Raw genomic sequence first — 22,984 nt, 5'->3', positions numbered from 1 at the left:
AGGTGTGGGTGACACCAGAAAACTTTTCTGCTGTGCCCAGGTCAACACCGAGAGGGGAATTATCACTACAGTCCATGACTGTAATGTAAGTGACAGGACTTGAGGAAACAGCATGAAGCTGTGTCAGGGAAGGCTTAGGGTAGAGATCAAGAAAACATTCTTCACCCAGAGGGTGGCTGAGCCCTGGAACAGGCTGCCCACGGAAGCGGTCACAGCACCAAGCCTAGCAGAGTTCAAGACACATTTGGACAAAGCTCTCCAGTGGCGTATTCTGATTCCATGATAATTTTGTAACTAGGGGACAGTCACCATTTGGCTGTCCTTCGGCAGCAACACCCTTCAGTAAGCCCCTCAGGGTCAGTGTCCCTTTCCCCACTACCCTCGGGGGGGTCGCTCAGACTTCCCCCCTGGAGAAAAGCTCGCGACAGGTCCGGGTCATGCCCCACAACAGCTTTGGACCGTACGGATCGCTCCAGCACCAGATCCAAGGAGCCTTGTCGGTGCCGCCAGTCCAACTCTCCTGCCATTACCCCTCTCCCGCCTCCCCTCCCTCCGCGCCTCGCGCCCGGCGAGGGGCGGAGGCCCCGCCCCGCCGCGAGCGCGGGGAGGAGGCGGGGCGGGGCCGCGGACTCAGCTGACGCGGGGGCGCGCGGCGGCGGGAGCGCGCCGGAGGCCGGGCGGAACGTGTGCGCGCTGGGCGCGCCCCCGACCAGAGGAGGGGCCGGGGGCCGAGCCAGCCCCGCCGCCGCGGCGCCCGCTCCCCGCCCGCCTCCCGCTTCCGCCCGGCGCTGCCGCCGCCGCTCTGCCCGCCTCGCCCCCGGCCCCGCCGCGCCCCGCGACGCCCCTCGCTCCCATCGGGCACCTCCACCGGCCGCCGTCATCGCCAACCCTCCCCCACCCCGCCCCCCGTCTTCTTCTGAGACGCTCCGGTTGTGGGGGTGACCCGCGCTCCGCACGGCCCCGGGCCTGCCCGTCGCTCCGCCCCCGGGCCCGTCCGGTGACAGTCGCGACCGCCGCGGGAGGTGGCGGCGGAGGAGCAGGAGGAGGCCGGAGCCGGGATGTCCGGGCAACAGCAGCAGCAACAACAGCCGCCGTCCCCACAGCTTTCCTTGGCGGCCGCCGTTCCCCCGCCGGCGCCGGGGATCCCCTCCGCCGCCGCGAGCCCCGGCCCCGCTCCGGCCGCCGCGCTCTTGCTCCACCCGCCACCGCCGCCTCCGGCCACCGCGGCGCCGCCGCCACCCGCCGCCGCCACGGCCGGCGGCAGCGGGCCCGCGGCCGCGGGGGGCGGCGGTGCCGGCGCCGCGCTGGGCCTGCCGGCGGGGAGCGGCACCAGCGCCCCGGCGCCCTTCCCGCACGGAGACCCGGCCCTGAACGAACAGGAGAAGGAGCTGAAGCGGCGGCTGAAGAGGCTCTACCCGGCCGTGGACGAGCAGGAGACGCCGCTGCCCCGCTCCTGGAGCCCGAAGGACAAATTCAGTTACATCGGCCTCTCGCAGAACAACCTGCGGGTGCACTACAAAGGTGAGGAGGGGCGGCCCGGGCCGCCGCGACACCCCCTGTCCCCCCCCCGGGGCTGGGGGCTGCCCGACCCCTCCGTCGAGCAGTGGGTACAGGAGTAACAATAACAGGAAATAACACACGCTCCTCTCCCTCCTTCTTCCCTATTTTCCGATCCCCTAAATTTCCCCCCGCAGCGTGGAGATAAGGGGCTTGTTTTCCCTTATTTCAGGTTTATTTTTTTCTCTTTTCCCCTCCCCCCTCGTTTCTGGCGCCGTGCGGGGAAAGGCGGGGGGGACACAAGGGGCCGCCCCCGCCTCCGTATGCTTCTGGAGTGGGCATTATGTAAACTCCGAGACTTCCTCCGTGGATTCAGGTATCGCCGGAACGTTTGGGTCGGAGGCAGGAGAATAAAGGACGCTCGGCATGACGTGTCCTGTTTATGGTAATGAGCGAGAAAAAGAAGTGGCTGCTTTTTTTTTTTTTTTTTTTCCCTCTCGAGAAAAGCAAGGGTTAAATGGAGTTAAGAGCAGCAAGCGTTAAGCTATTGAACACGGAAATGACGGGAGGGGAAAGCACTGAGAAAAACACGGTTTATTTTTAAACTGTGAAAAAAATTACTTTAAAGTCACTGGTAATAGTCTTGCCTAACTATTGCACAGAGTGATTTGAGGGGAGGAACGACAATAGGACTTACATTAATAAAGGTGACTAAAACTTTCTTTCACAGTTTCACAGTTAAAGTTACACATTTTCAAATAAAGGGTAAAAATCAGTATGCTTTTGTATTAAAAAAATAACATCAGTGAGAGTCATTAGAAGAAAAACTTGTGTTGATTGTTATGAAATGTCATAAAACCTGGAAACATAAGCCTACACTCTGACCTGAAAAAACACAGACACATCTGGTGTTCTAGGCCTAAAGTCCTGAAGTAGAAGTGTTGTGGATTCAAAGCCACTTCTGAGTTGGCTGTGAAGAACTGGATCTTTTGTCAGTCTGTAGTCAAATGAACAAAGTGGGAGGGGAAAAAAACAGCCATGCAATTACCCTTTCTCAGAGTTTGCAGTGGAGAAATTCAAGGGAAATCTTGATAAACATGTTACTGTTTAATCGGAGGAGGAAAACGGCAACAGAAACACATGGCAGTATTTGGCTGCCATGAAAGGATTAAATGTACTCTCGGAGACTTTTTTTTTAAATAGAGAGGTTTTATTATTACACACAAAATACTCTGTTAAAAATGCTAAGTTTAATGCACTGTACAAAGATAATAAAGGAGCTTGATGACTACAAAGCAGGTTTCTGGAGGCCCCGAGTGATTTAAGGATGTGTAATTTAATACTCAACTCTGAATTTCGTGGCTTTTGTTCAGTGTTTTATGACCTTGTATTTTTAGAAACATTTTGTGTTTTCTGGTGCTTAGTGGCGGTGGTTTGTTTGGTTTTGGTGTTTTTTTCTTCTATGATGATCATAGCTTAGTGACTATCAACTCCTTCTTGCTGGTTTGTTTTGCTTTGGCCAACTTCTTTTTCTCATCAGCTAGAATTTAGAGGTCTGACCTCTCTGATCTCTCAGTATTATTGCAGAAGTATATTTTCAAGCTTTCCTTGTACTATCCCTGTTTTTCCTCACTTACCTCCTTTGCCATGGTGTTAAGGAAAATCATTACCTCAAAGAAATTACAGAAGTCATGAAGCACAGTTAGTCGGTTATAACAATGAAATACCTTTACTCTAGCTCTTCAATAATGGTAAGTGCTGAAGGTTGATGAGTTCCTAGGTTAACCCAAAGGACTCTGAAAAGGAAAGGTGCCAATATAGCATGTCTCTGCTTTTCTTTTTCCTAAGTGCAGGTGGAAGTAAATAGCTTCCTAAGTGGCCCATCTTTTCTTTGGGGTAATTTAATGAAGGTGGCTGTTAGGGCAACTCCATGTTTATGTTATCAGCATCTCACCTGGAGTTGCTAACTGGGCTAAGAAGTGAATGGTATCTGAGTATTTCTACCTGAGAACCAGGGGGCAAACATGCTAAACATCTCCTGCCTTTTCTCTCTTCTGGATCCTTCAGCCCTAAGAATACAATAAAAGGGGAGAAAATGAGGAGGTTCAATGAAGAGAGTAAGGGAAGATGGCAAGTAAGAATGTGCTTAGGACTGTGAAATAGTGTTTCTACAAATCAGTTTTCAAAAGAACGTGCTCACAGCTTCTTCTTTTCTAATATTGGCGCTTTCAGTGCCTCTGAAATTACCTAAGTATTAGTGGAAGAACACTGGATGCTTTTGTTGAAAGGAAATATGAATTATATATTGAGCAGGGATAAAGAACTGTTGTATTCTTGATGAAAATACTCAAGCCAGTAACCTAAAGCAATTCCTACTATTTTCTATTACTGTAGTATAGGTGCCCTGTGCGCTTAAATTTTCTCTTCTGTCTCTGTAGATTTCTGGCTATAGAACTGTTTTTCTGGAGTAATTTCCTTCTGTTCTGTGACTGATAAGAGGCAGAAAGTGTTAACACCATGCTTTGCCTTCACCTTGGATGTGCTTGGGCTACTGGAAAACTTGGTGGAGAAGAACAATCAGTGCAAAAGCTTTAAAAGTTATTTTTCATATAGTTGCCTTCATAATTTTAATGTGCTGATGTATTGCAAGCAGGGATATTTTTGTTTCATTGGTTTGCGAGATGAATGATAGTCCTCTTGATGTAATGTCTGAAGATTCCTTTCATTTTCATGCTTACCAATGGACAAGTTGTATGGAAACATGAAGTGCAGATGTCTCTTTCTACCCATTGCAGCTGGGATGTTTTGTGTACTGCATTTCTGGACCTGAAGATTTTTTGCAAGCGTCCTACAGAGTGCTTAAAAACAAAAACTGGAACAAAACCAGGCATTGATCTAGTGGTGGAGGTTTAAAAAAAAAGGAATATAGTCTAGTATCAGGATAAAAGCTCTTCAAATTTTGTTAAGGTCAACAAAACCCAAAAGTCAGTGCTTTTTTGTGCTCTCAGAATCATAGCGTTACTTGGAAAGGAAAACTTAAATGGGGTGGTGGTTTTGTTTAGCAGATTAGGTAGCTTTGTTAAAATCTTGATACGAAATGCATAGACAATGGCATCAGTGATACTGTAAATATTTGAAAGACTATACCTAGAGTATTTTTGTTTTTCAAAATGTTTTTCATATGGACAGACATACATTTTTGTGTTGCTGCCAGTGAGCTGTGCAAACTGATAGAAAGCTAACACTGTCTTACTACATGTTCTTTGCAGTGTATCTTTGTAAGGGAGACAGGAAAAAGCAGGAAAAATATTGTAATTTCACTTAATTATAATTCTTACAGCTCTGAGCTGTAGGTAAACGGTAAAGAAAGCGTAAGGTCATGCTGCACATAAAGCATGCATTACTGCACAAAATTATGTAGCTTGTAAGGTAAGACGTCTTTAAAATATTCCTACATATTTCTAAAATATTCAGAATTGACACATGGATCCTGTTGAAAAATAGGGAATTCATAAATGGTGTGATATGAAAGGTCCGCTAGACAGACAAGTTAGGTTTCCAGCAGGTAGTGATTTATACTATGTAGTGTAAGGAGATAAAAACAGACTCAGTGCAAATTTGTAACCAAGGAAGAAACTATATACAGAATTAGGTAAGCAGACAAAATAATTGGTGTTGAAATCATGGAAACTCCTATAGAAACTTCACTTAAATTAGTCTTGTGACAATTGTCCAAAAAAGCTGAAGAAAGTTATGCAATATTGAGTAAGCTGCCATTGCATGGACGTTTTCTAATGTATCACAGGCCAGGGAATCTTAGCCAGACATTTATTTACAGTGCAGTTGCCTTTGAACTGTCTGTAGTGCAAAACAAAAAAAAAAAAAAAACTATTTTTCAGTGCAAACTATGCATTCCATTTCCTGTTGAAAAACGAAGAGGATTCTAAACTAAGAGTTCTGTGTTGTCACTCAGTGTTACAAGAATGGTGTTGATTTTTCTGGCATAAAATGCTCAGGGTACATTCAGTACAGTTTGCCTCTTTTGGACCGCTTTGTTGCTCTGTCTTGCTTTTTTTTAAACTCAGGAAGAAGTTAAAGTAAAATTAGTAATTTGTGTCTTTTGATTTGTTTTCTTTCTTAGAATTATAGAATCATTTAGTTTGCAAAAGAGCTCTAGGAGCACTCAGTCCAGCCACAAACTCAGTAATGCTGAGTCCTCGACTAAACTGTGTCCCCAAGTGCCACATCTACAGGTTTTGTAAATACCTCCAGGGGTGGTGATTCAATCACTTCCCTGGGCAGCCTGTTCCATTCTTGTCTCAGTGAAACTTGCCTGATGAATACAACAGAAGATTAGGCATTTATTATTTTATTTTTGGCAGTGTGAGCAAGTTATTGAACCACCTGTTAGAAATAACTGCAGTTCAGCTTATGTAAACTTCATTTAAGGATTTAAACTGATAAACACACTTACTTTTGTCTAGGTAGGTGCTCCCACAGATTTCTTTTGGACTGTTTGGTGTGTATGCATTATAAACTTAGATTTACGTTCAAAGATTATTTTTTGAAAGCAGAGATGGCTTCTCCGAATATGTTTATATCTGAGTTAGCTTTTTTTCAAGTAGATAGAATTTAAATTTAGATTAATTTCACTGTAATTTTGCTTAAGTAGTAGTGATACTACTTACTAAAAATCATTTGTGTGAGTGCTTAAAAAATGAAATAAAGCATGGTCACCTCATGGTTGTCAAACACTTCTAATGAAAGCCCAAGTGAAAACAGTTCTAATAATTGAACTTACCTATGATCTGGTTTACAGTGTTAAGTTCAAGATTCACAGACCTGTTTTCCCTTCTCTGCCCCCTGTGCATCTGTTTGCAGAGTTTTTAATGCTGAAAATTCTTAGTGTTAAATACTACATACTTCAAAAGTGTTCTTTTAAATACTCAACCTATAGCTCGTGATTGTGGAAGGGATCTGTTTTGAGGAAACATTGGGCAGTGTTTGTGTGATCTAGTTGAGGTGTTTGGAACCTCCAATTCAGAAGTTCAGAGTTGGGTGTCGGAAGTTCTTTTTTATTCACAAGCAAGGAAGTGAGGATTCAGGTTACCAAAGAATGTGGCAGCAGTAGAAGACATCAAATTAATGGGCCACTTAGCCTAAGAGTCCCATCGGTGATGGTGGTCGTTGCAAGTGCCTGAGAAAAAAATCTAAAAACATGTTTGGCATAAAGGGTTATATGTCTGTTTCCCCTCTCAGCTTCCAGCCATTTTAAGCTGAAGGACATTCTGAACTCAAGGCAGTGTCTCAGTTAACTGCAGTTCTAGAAGCTTACCCAGTGTTCTCTTAAACACTAACATCTAACATAGTATCCTCTGGTAAGAAGTTTTGCAGTTCACCTAACTGTTAAGACCTTCTTTCTTGTTTTAAAGCAGGCTGATAAACTAGGATCTCATGACCACGCATAATTCAGTGTAGCCTGGTGGTACTGAAAGACTTAACTACCATGTTTAGACAGTGTAGAGATACTTGGAATATTGGAAAGTAGTTAACTGGATGATGTTTAGCCTTCTGCTATACATATTAATTGTTTGTAAGTACAAATAAAAGCAGTATGCTCAAGCAGTAAAATGGGATTCATAGGAGATTACATTAAAAGAACAGCAGTTCTAAATTTAGGGTGTCTTCTGTTTTAATGGGATGAAAGTAGTTTTGGGCACTGACTTCCCCAAGCATGTTGCTTCACCACATGAGGCGTTTGGCAATACTGGTAAGCTATCCTGTTACTTCTGCTCCTCTGTTGACCTCTTATTTGCAGTGTGACAGCTGTGTATGGCTGTGTTGTGAACTGGATCAAGGAACTGATCTGCTGCTTAAAAAAATCTGGTAGGTTTCTTAAACCCTGATCAACTAATCAATCTGGTTCCTGGTATGTCCTTGCAAATAAATGCCTGGATTGGGGAGGAGATGGGAGAAGGGGAGTTTCAGAAGAGGTGTTAAGAATACCTTAAATAGGTATTGTTGCCAAACATTTAGATTGTGATTTCACAAAGCTAAGTTTGCTGGGTAATACATTCACATTTTCAATAATATTTGGCTGGTTCCTACTGCTTTAGTCTTTTCTATGTGGAAGACTTTCCCAAATAAGGAGAATGACTCAGACTGAAACTACACAGATTGTCAAGTGCATAGAGTAACCAAGGGAACTTCTTTGCAGTCTATTTTAAAGTAAAAATCTAAAGACATTTTTAAAGAAAGTATTTTTTGTTCCTCCAGTGCATTGTTTATTCTGACTTCTTTGAACTGAAGGGATGTCTTAGGAATTCAGTGTTCTGCCCTTTTAGCTGAAGGATTTCTACATACTTAGGTGTGGTAATCTGTAATAGCTAAATAGTGATCTGCCAGCATTTGAAAACCAAGCAAACTCATGGAAGCTCTAACTAAGATTATGTACTTGGTAGTTATACTGGTTGTCACAGCCTGAGGAAATAACTTAAAAGTAGCGAACAATAAAACATATTATGTATGGAGGAGTAAATTACTGGTTTTTCCTCATGTGCTACATCACATCAACGTGCAGAAATCAACATGCAGAATGTAGGCAGCAAACTTAACATTGTCAAATCTGTGAGGTGATCGAAGGATCTCTGCACAAAATGTTTAGTAGTATTGGCAACACACTGAAGTGAGCAATGGATTTGCACTTGGAAAAGTAAGGTGGTTGGCCACTTGTGTTTAAGTAGTGAGTCCTTAACATCAGAGAAAACATGGTAGTTTAAACCTAATGTCAGTGGGTGAAGAATTTGTGGTGTGCTAGAAAGGTTTTGGTTGCTAGTGCAGCCTTGGTGAGAGTTCCCCCTGACTGAACACGTGCCATTGGTTAGGAGCTGGTGGGTGCTGGCTCTGCAGGCTCATAAGCACTGACAGTTCTATGAATATTTGCACAAGGGAGCACTGTGCTCACAGGTTTTGTACAGGTCAATCCCTGACCCTCTGCCCTTAGAGGTTTTGTACTGTTTTTTCTGCCTGCCTAGGCTGTCATTCTTCTGCAGTTTCTTTGCTGTATGACCTGACTTGCTGCACCTGAGGCATGATTAATTTGAGCCTGAGCAGTAATGCCAGTGTTAATGCCCCTGGAAGAAGTGTGTTTGGTTGTGGGACTTCTGCATATGCAGATCAATTACTGTGCAGGTGCAGTAAACCTCCCTGTCTGGACTGGAAATGACAGCTGGAGTGCTGCAGCACAAGTGATTTGTACAGCACACTCGAAACAGGCAACTTTCATCATGCTACAGATCCACTTCAAGAGTAGGCATGGGATCTGTGTGAATTATTCTTATGGCAGTGACAGCCTCTTCCTGGTTTCCATCTTACTGAATTACCTTACCTCTTGCCATGATCCAATATACTTTCCATCTTGTTTGTTAATTTTTTTTTAAACTGTCCAGTGGCCCCATGCATGACTGTCACACAAAAGTTGCGAGTTTGGGTGTACTTGGGAGACACTGTGCTTGCTTGAGCAGGTTGTTGCTAAAACAAGTCGTCTGGTCAAAAGCTTGCTTCCAGGTTCCTTTTGTAAAGGGCTGTGAAGAAGATGACACATTCAGAAGGTTGGTGTTAGTAGAATGCAAGTGGCTCTTGGGTTTAGGTTGAAAATCCTGAGAAGAGCTGAAATCAGGCATTATTGTGGCAGAGCTAATGTATAGTCAGCCTAATAAGAAAAAGGACTAGGAGCTGCATGAGCTCAGTTGCAGTCTATAAGGCTTAATGCTGTCCTGAAACGACATTTGGAACATGGAAATTAATTGTGAGTAGCATTTTCTGTATAATGACTGATGTTTATTCTGGAGGATGTTAGAATTGAAGCATCTTCAGTAACTTGTAGATTCAGAAGTACTAAGCATTAGATGAAACTCTCTTGTGTCATGTTTCAGTCTATAAAAATGAGTAAGCCCTGTGCATTTGAGAAATCATACAGTTCTTTCAAACACAGGTGGCCTTTTGTCAATTGTGTTACTCAGAATGGTGAAACTTTTTCCTGGTTTCCTTTCAAATAATTGTAGGACCTAATTGGATTACTATATCCAGGACTTCTTTTAGCATCCTTGGTTGCAATACAGGTGCTTACAGCATTTGAAACAAAATACTCTTAGCATAAAAATCAGGTTGATTAGAATATTGTATGCTGTTTGCTCAGTGCGTAAACCTTTTGTTTTGAATAGTTGGCATGCATAGCTTTGAGTCACCTTCTGCAGTTACTAAAATACGTTTTTTGTGTGTTCTGAATGCTCTTGTTTTTTAGGTCATGGAAAAACTCCAAAAGATGCTGCTTCAGTTCGAGCTACACATCCTATACCTGCAGCCTGTGGCATATACTATTTTGAAGTTAAAATCGTCAGTAAGGGAAGAGATGGGTAAGCAGAGTGCATTGTGAATTAATGAAATTTCTTGAAATACTGCCTCACATCATCTTTCAGTTAACAGATGTCTTTGGTATCAAAACTTATATTTTACCATTTTGATTCCTTAATCTTGAGAAGTTACACTCTTATATTTGATTCTTTCAAGAGAGTTGATTGTGGTATTTGTTGTCCACAAATTAGTGTACACAATAAACACCAAAACATCATCTCATTTTTTCTTGACAAAGAAGTTAGGGCTTGAATGATCAATTTGACCCTGCTGTTACCTTTAAAAGTGTTGGATCTTGGCTATATGGATTTACAGACTTTTATGTAATTTTTAGGGTGTGTAGCAGACCAACTTATTTCCTCAGTGTGGTCTTTTCATGGATGTCATACCAGTTTTGAAACAGAAAGTTATTCTTAAGGCTACTTGTTGGTGAACAGTAATAAGAATAAAGGGGAATATTCTGAATAAGTGCCTGGGAATTTGTCACCCTATAGAAAGAACAAGAATTGATGAGTAAGAAGCTGCTGCTTCCCATAATCCATCCGAATTATGAATCTGTTGAAGCACAAGTGTGCTTCAACATGCTTTTAAGTCTGCTGAGGCAGATAGAATCTCACCTGGGAAAGTCTTGAAGTGCTAATAAAATCTTTGATAAAGCACTTTAATTCCTTTTCATCTTTCACTGCTTTTGGTGGAGGATGTGTGTTAATTCTGATACACTGTAGGACTGTTTTCTAATGTGCTGTAGTACATTCTCTGGTTCTGCTTCAAGGTTCTAGTCAGGACTGGCTGTCCCTGTTCTAGGTACTGTACAAGCACATTGCAGGTGCTTATGCCCTGTTGTGAAAATAAATATTGAGAGAAAAGAACTATGGATGAAATTCAGTGCCTTTGTCTTTTCTTTGTCTTGTTTCTTTCATTTTCCCAGAGTCCTGTAAGCCTTCTGTAAGTCAGAAACAGTATTCAAACTTCTTTATTTTTCTTCCAGTATCGCATAGTGATATTTTGAAAGAACAGCCTCTCAGTAGTGCTGCAGCTTTGTAGGAGAATTTATGTGTTTGTTGTTATTTCTGTTCTCAAAAGTAATCTCTGGGAGAGTTCTTTGCTATGAAAATCTTTTTTAAAAAAGTTATCCTGCTGCTGTGGGTTAAGGAGAGGTTCTTACTGTGACTTGCTAGTGGTGTGTCTCTTCTTGAAAGAGAATTCTGCCTACTTCGTTTGGAAGGTAGCTTTTTTGAAGTGATGGATTTCAAAAAGTGTCCACATATGTGGGTATGTCATTTTACATAGCTCCTCTAACAGTTCACCTTAGATATTTTGTGTTGGATTTTAGTAATTTCAAATTCAGTAGACCACTCAAGGCAATCCTGCAAAAGTGGGAAAACATCACTGAATAAAGTTGTTCAAGGTTTTGTATTTAAATGTGAGATGTACATAGCTATGACTTGCAAAGTTGCCTGCTGAGATTGCCAGAGGGTTACTTTTTTTTAGTTATTACTGCCTCATCCTTGCTTCAGCCTTGTGACCTTCATTTAGTGTCACTTTGTGAAAGAATAGCTGCATAATGAGCTGAGATGTTAATTTTTTTAATTGTGTAAGATAGTATGGTATGGGAAATACTGTACACACAGCTAAAGCCAAATGTAGCTTGGCTGATAAAGACCAGGAGTCAACATGTGGCACCTCACTGGATGTTAAATGTTTATCTCTAGACCTTGTTCTCAGGTCCAGGAGGTCTTTAATGAGATGCAGGATGAATCTCTTACAGTTCAGTGTTACCTTGCATTCTAATACTAATAAATTTTTTCCATAATAAGTAAACTGGGGAATTTAATGCAGAGAAATAGGACTATAGAAACCAATTTCTGATGGTTTGGATTTATTAGTTCCTTATCACTGCCTGTTGTGTTTCACCTGACTTGCTCCAGGTACATTTGTGCCATTTTTTTTCTTTTTGTCATCTGGTAATGGGGACAGAGTTCAGGAGGACCACGTCTGTAGAAGACCAGCATGTAACTAATTGGGTCAATTAGGTAAAATGCCTTACTTGTAAAATCAAGTGTTTTCAAGGTGTTAGTCTAGCTGTGGAAGCAGTAGAGCTGTGTTTTACAGTACTGTTTAAAGTAAATCCTGGACTACGCGATGCAACAGAGATATCTATCTGTAAGCTGAAGTACAGCTTCCAACTTTCATAAATGTCCATGGGTAATTTAGTGGTGTTTGTTTGGAATTCCCTTTGGTAGTAGCCTTTAGTACTTCTATTTATTTTTTTAAATAAACTTAGCTTAAAGTATTTAGTCCATATACTATATTACAGGAGTATGTCCAACAGCATTCTTGCTTGTGTGCTGTACTTAGTGTGACTTGCCTGAAATAATCAAAAACCCTTTACTAAAAACCTGCTGTAGGAGATCAGTTTTTCATGCTACTGTAGCACTGGAAGATGATGCTCCTGGAATCTGATCTTGCATATCTGAAAGTAGCAGGGCAAAAATTATTCTTTGAAGAAGCACAGCTCTTTTTTGTTTAGGGTGTGGATATAGCATGGCTTCTTGTGGCTGTGTTTGAGCACAGCATTGGTTTTGTCACTCTAATGACCTAGGTCATTAAATTCTTTAGCTTATCTAGGGAGTAACTGGCTTGAGTAGGAATTTAAAGGTGTGTAATATGTTAATTTTGCAGAAGTTTGTGACCAACTTTGATAACATTATGAACACACTGAAGGAAGTGTGAAAAAACCAGATTTACTAGGAAGGAAGAACTGGATATGTGAATTGGTGTTGCAGAGTAGATGAACAGCAAAGTTGCTTTTTGATATTTCCACGTGGTGTGATAGGGCCAGTAACTGATGGTACTGGATGAGAAAAAGGGAAGTGAGAATTAAGTTTAGTAAAAGTAGTAAGGTTGAAATATCATTCAAAGAAAATCTGTCTTTGTATTTGTCTGGTATTTGTAGAGTGTTTGACACAAGGAGTCCTAATGTGCTGCTACAGTACAGATACATGAAATAATTACCCTAGATATTTTTAAATTCTTGCTGGAAGTTCTAACCAGTTGTCATATTGCTTTGTAAATATTTCCTGTTGTTCTTTATTTTTTCAGTTTTCTTTCTTAGTTTCATGTTGTCTTTTGTAGCCTGAGGGCTTCTATTTTTATATATTCTCTCCTCTTATACTCTCTTTGGCTTTGCTGTGTTTGGCTCACATGGAACATTGTGGACAGTTACGTGAGCAATTGGAGACAGTAACAGTAGAAGGGTAATGGGTGTATGGGGAACAGTACCAAGGTGATGATTAGAAAGTGTGGTAGGAAGGGGACTATTAACTAATAGTAAGTTATGTCTGCATCTCTGTTGAAATGTCCACTTAACTTAATAATGAGTTTAAAAAATTGGCCATGAGAAGGAGCAGTCTCTGAACACTCAGAGTTGATGTCCCTTTTCCCACTTTGTGACTGTTTGTGTCAGCTCCATGGTAAACCTGATTGGATAACTGATTTTCGAGAAGCTGACCTCCAGAGTGAGTTGATTTTCATTCAGTTTTGTTCCCCAGTATGGCTGTTTATGTCGTTTCATGAGTAGCTATGACAGCAAGAGAGGGTGAAACTAGGAGCGGAAATCAGAATCTTAAATAAAGGGACTGGGAATGCTACTTTCAGTCATGGTACTAGCTTGTACCCATTATATTTAGTTAAAATACAGCCTTTTGGCTTTTTAAATATTTCAGCAGGAGAGACCTGTTTCTTTCCCAGGGAAAATGAACTTCTGGGAAGAATACTTTTATCCTTCATGTCTTGAATTTCTGTCCATTCTTATTTATTGATTTGAAAATACATCTAATAAGAATGGGCAAATGATAGTATTACCATGTACTTCTAGACAGTCTTCAGTGCTTTTAGAACAGCTGAGGAAGATGTATGCTTAAAATGCAGAATCATGGAATCACAGAATAGTTTGGGTTGGAAGGGACTATCCCATTCCAGCCCCACCGCCAAGGGCAGGGACACCTGCCACTAGACCAGGTTATTCAGCACTCCATGCAACCTGGCCTGGAACACTGCCTATTTTTTTTTTTTTTAAAGAAGAATGAAAACAAGGATTGGAAGTGGTGAGCCATCCAGAAGAATTAATGAAAAGTAAGTTTAGAAAGGCTGTATCCTTTTAGCAGATAGCACTGAGTTTACACTTCTGTGAGAAGGGTTGTTTAGTCTGTGGTGTGGTGGTGCTGATGCAGATCTTCATGGCCAGGCTTTATAGCACTATGTGTAAGTTCTGATAAATGCAGTGCACTAAAATAAAATGTTGGTACAGCAATTCATGCAAATAATCAGTATGTTTTTGGTAAAGCAGTGTTAATAAGGCTTTAAACACTTGCTACACTATGGCTGGTTTTTAACACGGGATATACAATCAGTCATCTGTTGTTTTGGTAGTTGTCTTGTGTAGTATGTGTTGTGTATGTGATGAAGTAGGTGGTGAAGTAAAAAAGGAAAAACTATCCAAAACAAAAATACCATGAAAATTAAGTTTGAGTGTTCATGACACCTATGTCTGTGGTGAAGCCTGAACTGTTTTAGAGTGAGTCATAAATGCTTTGTTGTCTTCTAGAGGACGTATGTGTAGCTCTTCAAACACAAACTATACTTTTTTATTACAAGTTGTTTGTGTTGCAGTAAGTTGGCTTTTCCTTTAGCATCTAGTATACCCATTCTAATGTATTCTGAAAATTTTGTGCAGTCCTAAGAGCAATTTTTATAGTTTTAATATGTCTTCAGACAAGAACAGGCATTTGTTAAAACAATATGCAAAACTTCACTCAGTCTCTATTTACATATAAGTAGGCCTTGCAGCATCATTAGCAGAGTACTTGTGTATAAGGTAGAACCTGATAAGGTCTGAAGTATCCTTCTTTCATTAGTGTCTTCATTTGAATTGTAGCAGCTGCAAGAAGAGAGCAGGTCATGAATCAGCAAGTGTATCTTTTCTTAAACTATAGCAGTAATTCATTTTTTACCTGAGTGTATGAGACCAGACATTGACAGAAGTGAACATTTAACTAAATTTATAATAAGACTGTTTGAGGTTTGTGTTTACCTGTTCAGAAATATTGGAAGTGTGACAAGTTTTCTTTCTTTGATGGTGTATGGTAGAAATTGAAAATTGTAATTTACAAAGAGAGTTGAGAGAATATATTTAATTTCTTGATCTTCTTGAAAAATCTTTTACTTCTTTCTTCTCAAGTTCATTCACATAAATACAGTGTATAGATGATAGCTTTACTGTAGCCCACATTTACATTATATTCTTTTTTTTGCAGCTGTTCTTTTCTGACAGTATGGTCCCCAAAAAGGCTCTTGTCCTTGGGGACAAGTGTCACAAGATGAAATGGTGAAACCTCAAAGTGAGAGGGACGTCAGTAAATGAGAATCCTTCTAGGAACATTAGAGCAATCACAAGCAAAATGCTACAGGAGTAACAGTTTCGAGCACTATACAAAATGACTGCCTGATATATTTTTGGTTTTTCCTCTCTATGCAGAACTGCATTAGTCTGAAACCTGGGTTTATCATGTTCAAAATACTGTTTCCTTGGAAATACTCCGTAAAATTAAACTTGTTTTCAATTTGAAATTAAAGACTCAGACTGTCTATGGCATATTTTGAAACATTTAAATAGATTAACATCTCATTTCTTATTGTGATCGTGCAGACAATAAGGGACTTGAATTAGCACATTTCTACAAAATTTTAATGCTGAGTAAGTATATTGAAGAAAAATGTAGGTACCTTTTTAATGTGCCTTATTTCTGGCCTCATAGTGTCAGCGAAGGCAGTGTAGAAAACTATGGGAGAACATTCAAACCTTTTATGTCATTGGAAGTCAGTTGCAAGGGCCCTGTAGAAGTTCATTGAGTCTTTAAATTCCTACAGATGATGCATTTTTTTCTCCTTGTCCTCTTTCCGAGATACAAACATAATGATAAAATAAACTATACCTGTTATATAGCTTATATTCTTTTTTCAGTGTTACTTCTACTTCTCTTAATAATCAATGCATTTGAAACATTAGGGTGTTTTCAGTTGCCTTATTTATGGCTGAAGATATCTGTTAGTGTTTTGTCTAAGGTTCCCTACAGATAGGATGGTAACTTAGGTTTGTAATGCTGTATGGTTGAAGTTGCTTCCTTTAAATGGATACCATGTAGGGAATAAGGTACCATGTTGATTACTTACTTTCTGCAACACCAAAAGAGTTGTTTTTTGAAGCATCACGGAACAGTTCCCCCAGGTTATAATGTTTTCAGTAGCATATGTTGGCACAATGGAAGTCAGAAGGAATTTGACTCTAAGCAGATAGCATGTGAAATTTCTGTAGTAGGGGTATAGTTTTTGAGATTCCTCTTTATGGAGTGAGCAGGATAGGATATAATTATTCTGAGTTCTGTTTTTTATCAGCTTTCATATTGAAAGATCTTCCATATACCTTCAACTTAGTGGCTACAAGATCGAATGGAACAGTTATAAATAAAAATCAGAGTTCTGTCTCTTTCTGGGTTTTGTTAATTTCTTGATCTTTTAGCATCTGCAGTTCTGTATCATCTCTTACTGCTGTTTTTTCCTTCTATTTGGCTCTGGCTCTTTTTATTTCTCACAATTAGTCTATTCAGGCATCCAAGTAGAAACTTTAGGCTCCAGCAAAAATGTACATTTGGTTTTTTGACTGGAAAGATGCTTGAGGAGAAAATAGTTATTGTGAGCTTTCTACTTCTTAAATGTTTCTCTGCAGAGAAGCCTAGGCTTTTCAGTATGTGTTACAGGAAAAAAAATAGTTATCATAATGCCTTTTTTTTTTTTTTTTGACATTTTCTCTTTTGCTTTGTGGTAAAAAAACTGAATCTTCAGTGAATTTTAAATTCTGTAGTTTTGTGGTGTTCCTGAAGTTTGTATATGACTTGCGAAATGTAAACTAGAAAATGTGCTGAGACACTAAAATGGTAACCTATATCTTAATTGAACTGGACTGGAACAAGAATAAATACAATTTGAAGTGAAAAAACAAGTGTTTGTAAAATACACTTGTTTTCTTGGTCCTTAATACCAATTTGCCTGCACTTTAAATTATTTTCCAGCTATAGTCTTCTTATTTCAGACTCTCATGGGTTGATTTCATGTGTTCCATGAGTGCTTGTTCGTTATTTTATGAGATCCTGTAAGAGTTGAGCATGTTAATGAGGTGATGAGTAGCAGCCAGTGGGACTGAAATTGCGCAAAAAGATGGGCTGCTTAATAAAACAGGCACCAGGCCACTTTGTGCCATTTGCCTGGATAAATGATCTTCCCACTGCAGCAGCCAGGGATGTGTCTGGGTAGGGAGCTAGGGTGGAGGGACAGTCCTCAGGTACTGAGGAGAGGCAGCATCAGAACCACACCACCATTGTTCACCCTCCTCTGGTCTCTGAAGCCACTCTGTGTCAGGTCCATTTTTGGAAGGGGACTGAGGGTGCTGCTTAGTGGTGCTGAAACCTCCACTTTCCAAGGACAGCTCTTAATGGCTGACACAGCTACAGACAGGAAGAACAGGTCCACTTTGGTCTCCTAGACCAAACCTATTAGTGTGACAGGACAGCAAGAAGTGCATCATGAACATACTTAGAACATTCTGGGCCTGCATTGCACCTGGGCTGCTTGTTGTGCTGCCCATCATTTTTGTCATAAACTAAGGGAGGAAAACTTAAATATGTAGCTCTGCCACTCTTCTTCTGATCCTGATATGCATGAAATATGAACTTAAAACAGCAAACAGGAGGACAGTTTGTGTATTTCCTCCCACTAAAGCAAGTCTTTTTGCAAGCCCTGACTCTTGACTGGAACAAGGGTTAAGTGTCCTAAAAAAAACAAACAAAAAAGTCAGTTCCACTCTGTGAAGGTTATAGGTGTGAGGAAAAGGTAAGAAAGTTTCATATAGTAGTTTGGCATCAATACAACTCCTGATAATAATTTTTAGAGCATTTAAAGCCTGTCATGGTACTGTTTTCCCCATCAATTTATATTATACTAATCTAATTGAACATGAGATTACCTCTCAACTATAAACAATAATAAATTAGTTTAATGGTGAGCCTTTGATTTTGCTCACTTCAAGCCATAAGTTGTAGACATTCCTTTTGTCTTGTGAAAGATGTCTATAGTAAATTTATTAATTAGTTGCAATGTTTTTATCTAACTTCGGTTTTTATTAATAGCAAGTCTCCTTCACACAATGGTGTTAACATTTTGAGTAGTTGGAAGTGAATCCCAGGGAAAAATACATATTGTTAACATCCGTCTTCTTCCTGAGATGGTGTTAGTGCCTAGTGCTTTCCAGTCACTACCAGTGGGTAAAAATTCCTTGTTCCCAGCTGTATTAAATACAGTTTGTCTGTGTTTACAGCTGTTACTGAGGAGGGTTGGAAGTTGGGATATCTGAGGAAGAAGACAGTGGTGATATCAAAATGTTGCCTAGACAATGATCCTCCATCTAATATTTTAAATTTTTGTGTAACCTTAGTCTTGTTACTATAAAAATACTGAAACAAAACCTTGATTGCATTTTTAATCTGATGTGCATTCAAAGGCTTTTTGCAGTCAGTGGATTTCAAGTTATCTAAAATTGTTTTTAAAAGTAAACATCCTTTCTTTAATGAACAAGAGATTTTCAGTCTTCACATGAGTATCCTTCATGTGTCAGACCCTAGACTATGCTAATAACAACCCTGCCTTTATTATTTAAGACAAAATCGAGTACTTTCCACTTGTTGCTTTTCATTTAGAATTGTTTTGTTGAATCTGCTGCTGCAGTGGTGCCTCAGTAATGTATTCAGCAATGCAGCAAAGGCTGATCCTTTTGTTTGTTGCCCTTTGCTTCAGCTCATCAGTATTTTTAAATGTAATATCTGCTATATATGGTTCTGAGGTTCCATTTCATGCTGATATATTTGGAGGAGAGGAAGATGGTATTATTTATACATGAGAAATTATCAGAGGAGGGCTTTTTTAAGTATCAAACATAGAATTGGGTAACATAACTGTTGGAAGTGATTCACAGAAAAAGCAGAAACCCCCATACACAATTAAGCATGTCACTTCTGAGATGTTCTGCTCAGTTTCATTCTGTGTCAGAAGCATTTTAAATAGCAGATTAACCTGCACTTCTAAGTGGAATAGTTGCTTAAAAATTTCATTTTATAAGACAGGAATACAAAGGTCATGTTTGTTGACTTAAACTTTCCAGATTGCCACAGGTAAATATTTTGTTTTCATTCAGTTTATTATTGCATAGCAAATTCTTGTTAACGCATGTGAACTAGTGTAAAAATATTTTGAATTATTTGATAATAAGTAAATGTAGGTTTAGGTGATTTTTGGATGCTTGCTTTCATTGTTGGAGGGGGGTTGCTTTATTTCACAATAGTGAAAGCCTAGTTCTTCATTTTGCTGTTTGTCTGTTTGTATTCCTGTTGTCTTGGTAATGGTATTAGTTTTGCCTAAGAAACAAGCAAAATTGATTTTGCTAACTTCTAATAGTGTTGTTTAGGGATGAGGAAATTCTTCATTTCAACTTCCTAGAATTTGCTATTAAATTGTTAACAATTTTACTCGACACTGACTTTATTAAAACCACTTTTTTGTAAAGCTGGCTTTTGGACTGTATTTCAGATTACCGGTTAGTGTAGTACAAATATTTTTCCCTCTTTAAAGTTTGCCATCAGATTAGAAACAGCTGAGTGCCATCGCTGGTAAATTTCTCAAGTTAACATTCTGCTCTACAATCCAGGCCTTTAATATTTCAGTGTGATTTTTTTCATATGTACTGTGCAAGGTTGCCTTTTGCTGCTAAAGGAATGCAGTGTTGCATGTATTTTATGAAATTATTCATTCCAGTTTGTCTGCAAAACATCATTAGGTATGTTGAAGATTATGAAATTGCTATGTGTGTGGCTGTACCCCTACTTTGGAAATAAGCTATGACCTTTGGCTTCCTTGGTTCATGCTTTAAACATTTTAGCTAATACCATTCTTCTCCATCAACAACCCAGGATGCCAAAAAGAAAAGAAAGATGTTCTTACCTTCTTGGGCGACAGGATCTGTCCATATTAAACCATATATACTGGGAATCCTGTCTTCTTACGCCACTATTAAATGACCTCTCAGTAGCTTAGTTGGTAGATGATTAGTCAGCATAGTGTTTCTTGGCAATGTTCCACATACATATGTATTTTTGTAAGAGACGGATGCATTTCTTCTTTCATTTTTTAGTTACATGGGAATTGGGCTTTCGGCACAGGGTGTGAACATGAACAGACTACCAGGTATGTTTCAGTTACTTACATTGCTTTTTAAAATATGCTTCAGCTTTGGTAAGCAATAGAGTATAGCATGACACCTCTGTGTTGTATCTGTTACTGGAGTTATGTAACACTTGCGGCTGAAAAGTTTTAACTTTTACTGTACATTTACTCCTGTACTACTTCTGTCAGCTCTTACTGTTATTTTTAACATTATGCAGATACTTTTTAGCAAACAAATACAGTTTAAAATTTTCATCATGTGTCCTGATAAAAATAAAGCTATAGATTTCCATGCTCTGTACACTGGATTTCTAGCAATAAAAATTAACTGCTATGGTAAAAACTTTCTTTCAAACATGGAGGGAACTCTCCTTCTGTCACTCTTCTATACTTTTAGCTTTCCAGCCTTCATAGTAAGAGCCTAGTTTTATGTTGTGACTGTTCCATTGACCTGCATGGTCAGGGACACTGTTTAGTTAACAATTCTCTGTAGCATATGTGAATAGTACTTAAGAAAGTTTTGTGTGTGTATACATAAAAGACTTGAGTTTCTAACAGATCTTTAAATGTGTAAAAAAATATCCATCCAAAACCAACCAACTGAATTCCTTGTAATTACCAAAATATAAAACCATGTTGAATTGACCTTTGAGTATCTGCATTTTCTTGCTTTCGAGTTTTAACTTTCTTACCCAAAATGCTCTGGTAGAGATTCATATGATGACTGCAAGTCCCTGTTACACTGTGAGCCCCCCTAAGGCTGATGAATTATTAGTGGGTGGCATTAAGTTTAAGTATGATTTAGGATGCTGTAATTATCAAAGATACTACTAATCAATGTAACAGCAATAATTTGGGGTTGTCTTTAATTTACTGAGAAATGCTTAATATGGTACCAGCTGAAGCTGCTGATGATAAAGATTAGGGTCTAAGTGTGGAAAATACTTCCAAATTAACCTGCTAGGCAGCAGCTTGACAGAAGAGGTTCAGTACTGACTTGCACTTGTGTAGATAGGTATTTATAAAAGAGCACAGACCAAGATTGTTTGTTGTGAATTTCATTGAATAGTGTAACAGTATGAGGCTTCTTAAAGATTCTACAGCTTCTTCACCTGCACAATTAGTACCATATTTGCATGCATAATGATTAGCTCTTGGCTCTGATTTTCACCTGTATTGCTAATTTTTTTTTTCCTTTTATTTAAAATGTATTTTTATTTTCAGGGGCAGCATAGCTAGTTACACTTTAGTCTGGAGATTCTCTTATTATGCAGAGGCTGCTTGCTGCTGAATAGTCATTGAGAATAATCAGGACTAGAAATATGTTTCCCCAGAGATGCCTGTTTGGTTTGTAGCCAGGAAGAATCTGATTATGACATATGGTAGCAATAGTTTCACAAAATGAAAGGGAGAACAGGAGAATCTTCACTGCTTTACTGGGACATGTCAGATCTGTATATAGCTTTTTGAATTTCAGCATTGTAGCGGATTACATTTTTGGTGTTGGTAATATTGTATGTTTGCGTGAAGAGAAAAATGTGTTATCTGAATTTGCATTACCTGTTACATACTACAAATGCAATTACTTATTCAGCCGTTTTGATAAAAGAAGTTGTCATTTTAAAGATTACACAGTGGCTTTCCTAGATAAGAAATATTAGAAAGCAGAAAGCTGAGCGTAGTAATTAGCTGTATTAACCTGGCTAGAATATACCAACTTAGCACAGTCTTCAATTTATTTAATAATAAAGAAAATGAATAAATTGCAAATGCTTTTGTCCTCTAGGTTGGGATAAACATTCATATGGTTACCATGGAGACGATGGACATTCATTCTGTTCCTCTGGAACGGGACAACCTTACGGCCCAACGTTTACTACGGGTGATGTCATTGGTTGTTGTGTCAACCTTATCAATAACACCTGCTTCTACACCAAGAATGGACACAGCCTGGGTATGAAGAAATGCTGCCTTTCATGACAGCATTATGTTTTTAAGTCTGTTGTGAATAGGAAGCCCTCTTCACATCAGGAGCAAAGGGTTTGAATAGTGCTTTTGGTAGTCTGATAGTCTATGAAGTAATTAAAGAACTGGGGAAAAGAATTTGTTCTGTGCCATTAGCACTAACGTTCCTTGTGAATTCAGGAGGATTCATCATACAGCATCTCATTCCACAAGATCTGCATTAATGAACTCCATTACTAAATCCACAAATAGTGCTTGATGGTCATAAAGTAATAGATAATAAAATAACTGAAGGTCCGGAGAATGGATATAGCTAAAATTCCTTGCTGCTGTAGGGGCAACACCCAGCCTTCACTAAAACCTTACACTGGATGCATGTTATTTTGAGTATATGTTGGAGAACAGTGTCTTTTGGATTCCCAGTCTGGAGTCATTCATAGTTGGGCTAAAGCCATAAATCATAAAAGTTGAGCTAAAGTTAAGTCCATTAAACTCATACAGTAAATTGTAGTATTAGGCAACACTGCAAAACAATTTTTGAATTTGAAGATGTCAGGAGTGGGTGGAGTTAAAAATTTTTATGGAATATCTATTTCATTTACTTAATGTAATTTAATGAATCAAGATAGTGTAAAGAAAGAAGAAAAAAAATTACTTCCTGCATTAAGAAAGGAGTGGGGGCTTGGGAAGAGATCTTGGAATTATGCTGAGGGGAGTAGGAACTTTGAAGGGATAAAGCTTAAAGAAGAACAAAGTTTCTGTGATGGGTAGAAATGTGATAAGT

At 39.5% G+C, this 22,984-nt stretch overlaps 1 protein-coding gene across 1 annotated transcript in view; it reads left to right on the top strand.

The window, feature by feature from the left end:
• The first annotated feature begins 800 nt into the window (after positions 1-800).
• RANBP9 (RAN binding protein 9) overlaps positions 801-22,984 on the top strand; it is a 37,803-nt gene continuing 15,619 nt past the window's right edge. The window contains exons 1-4 of the mRNA XM_053959711.1: positions 801-1,521; positions 9,800-9,911; positions 20,204-20,256; positions 22,022-22,189. Coding sequence (XP_053815686.1) covers positions 1,059-1,521; positions 9,800-9,911; positions 20,204-20,256; positions 22,022-22,189 — 796 coding nt within the window. The 5' untranslated portion in view covers positions 801-1,058. The remainder of the gene's footprint in view (positions 1,522-9,799; positions 9,912-20,203; positions 20,257-22,021; positions 22,190-22,984) is intronic.

Source organism: Vidua chalybeata, chromosome 1 (assembly GCF_026979565.1).
Source record: "Vidua chalybeata isolate OUT-0048 chromosome 1, bVidCha1 merged haplotype, whole genome shotgun sequence".
In the NCBI taxonomy this organism is placed as follows: Eukaryota; Metazoa; Chordata; class Aves; order Passeriformes; family Viduidae; genus Vidua; species Vidua chalybeata.
This window is presented reverse-complemented; position numbering and strand designations above follow the sequence as displayed.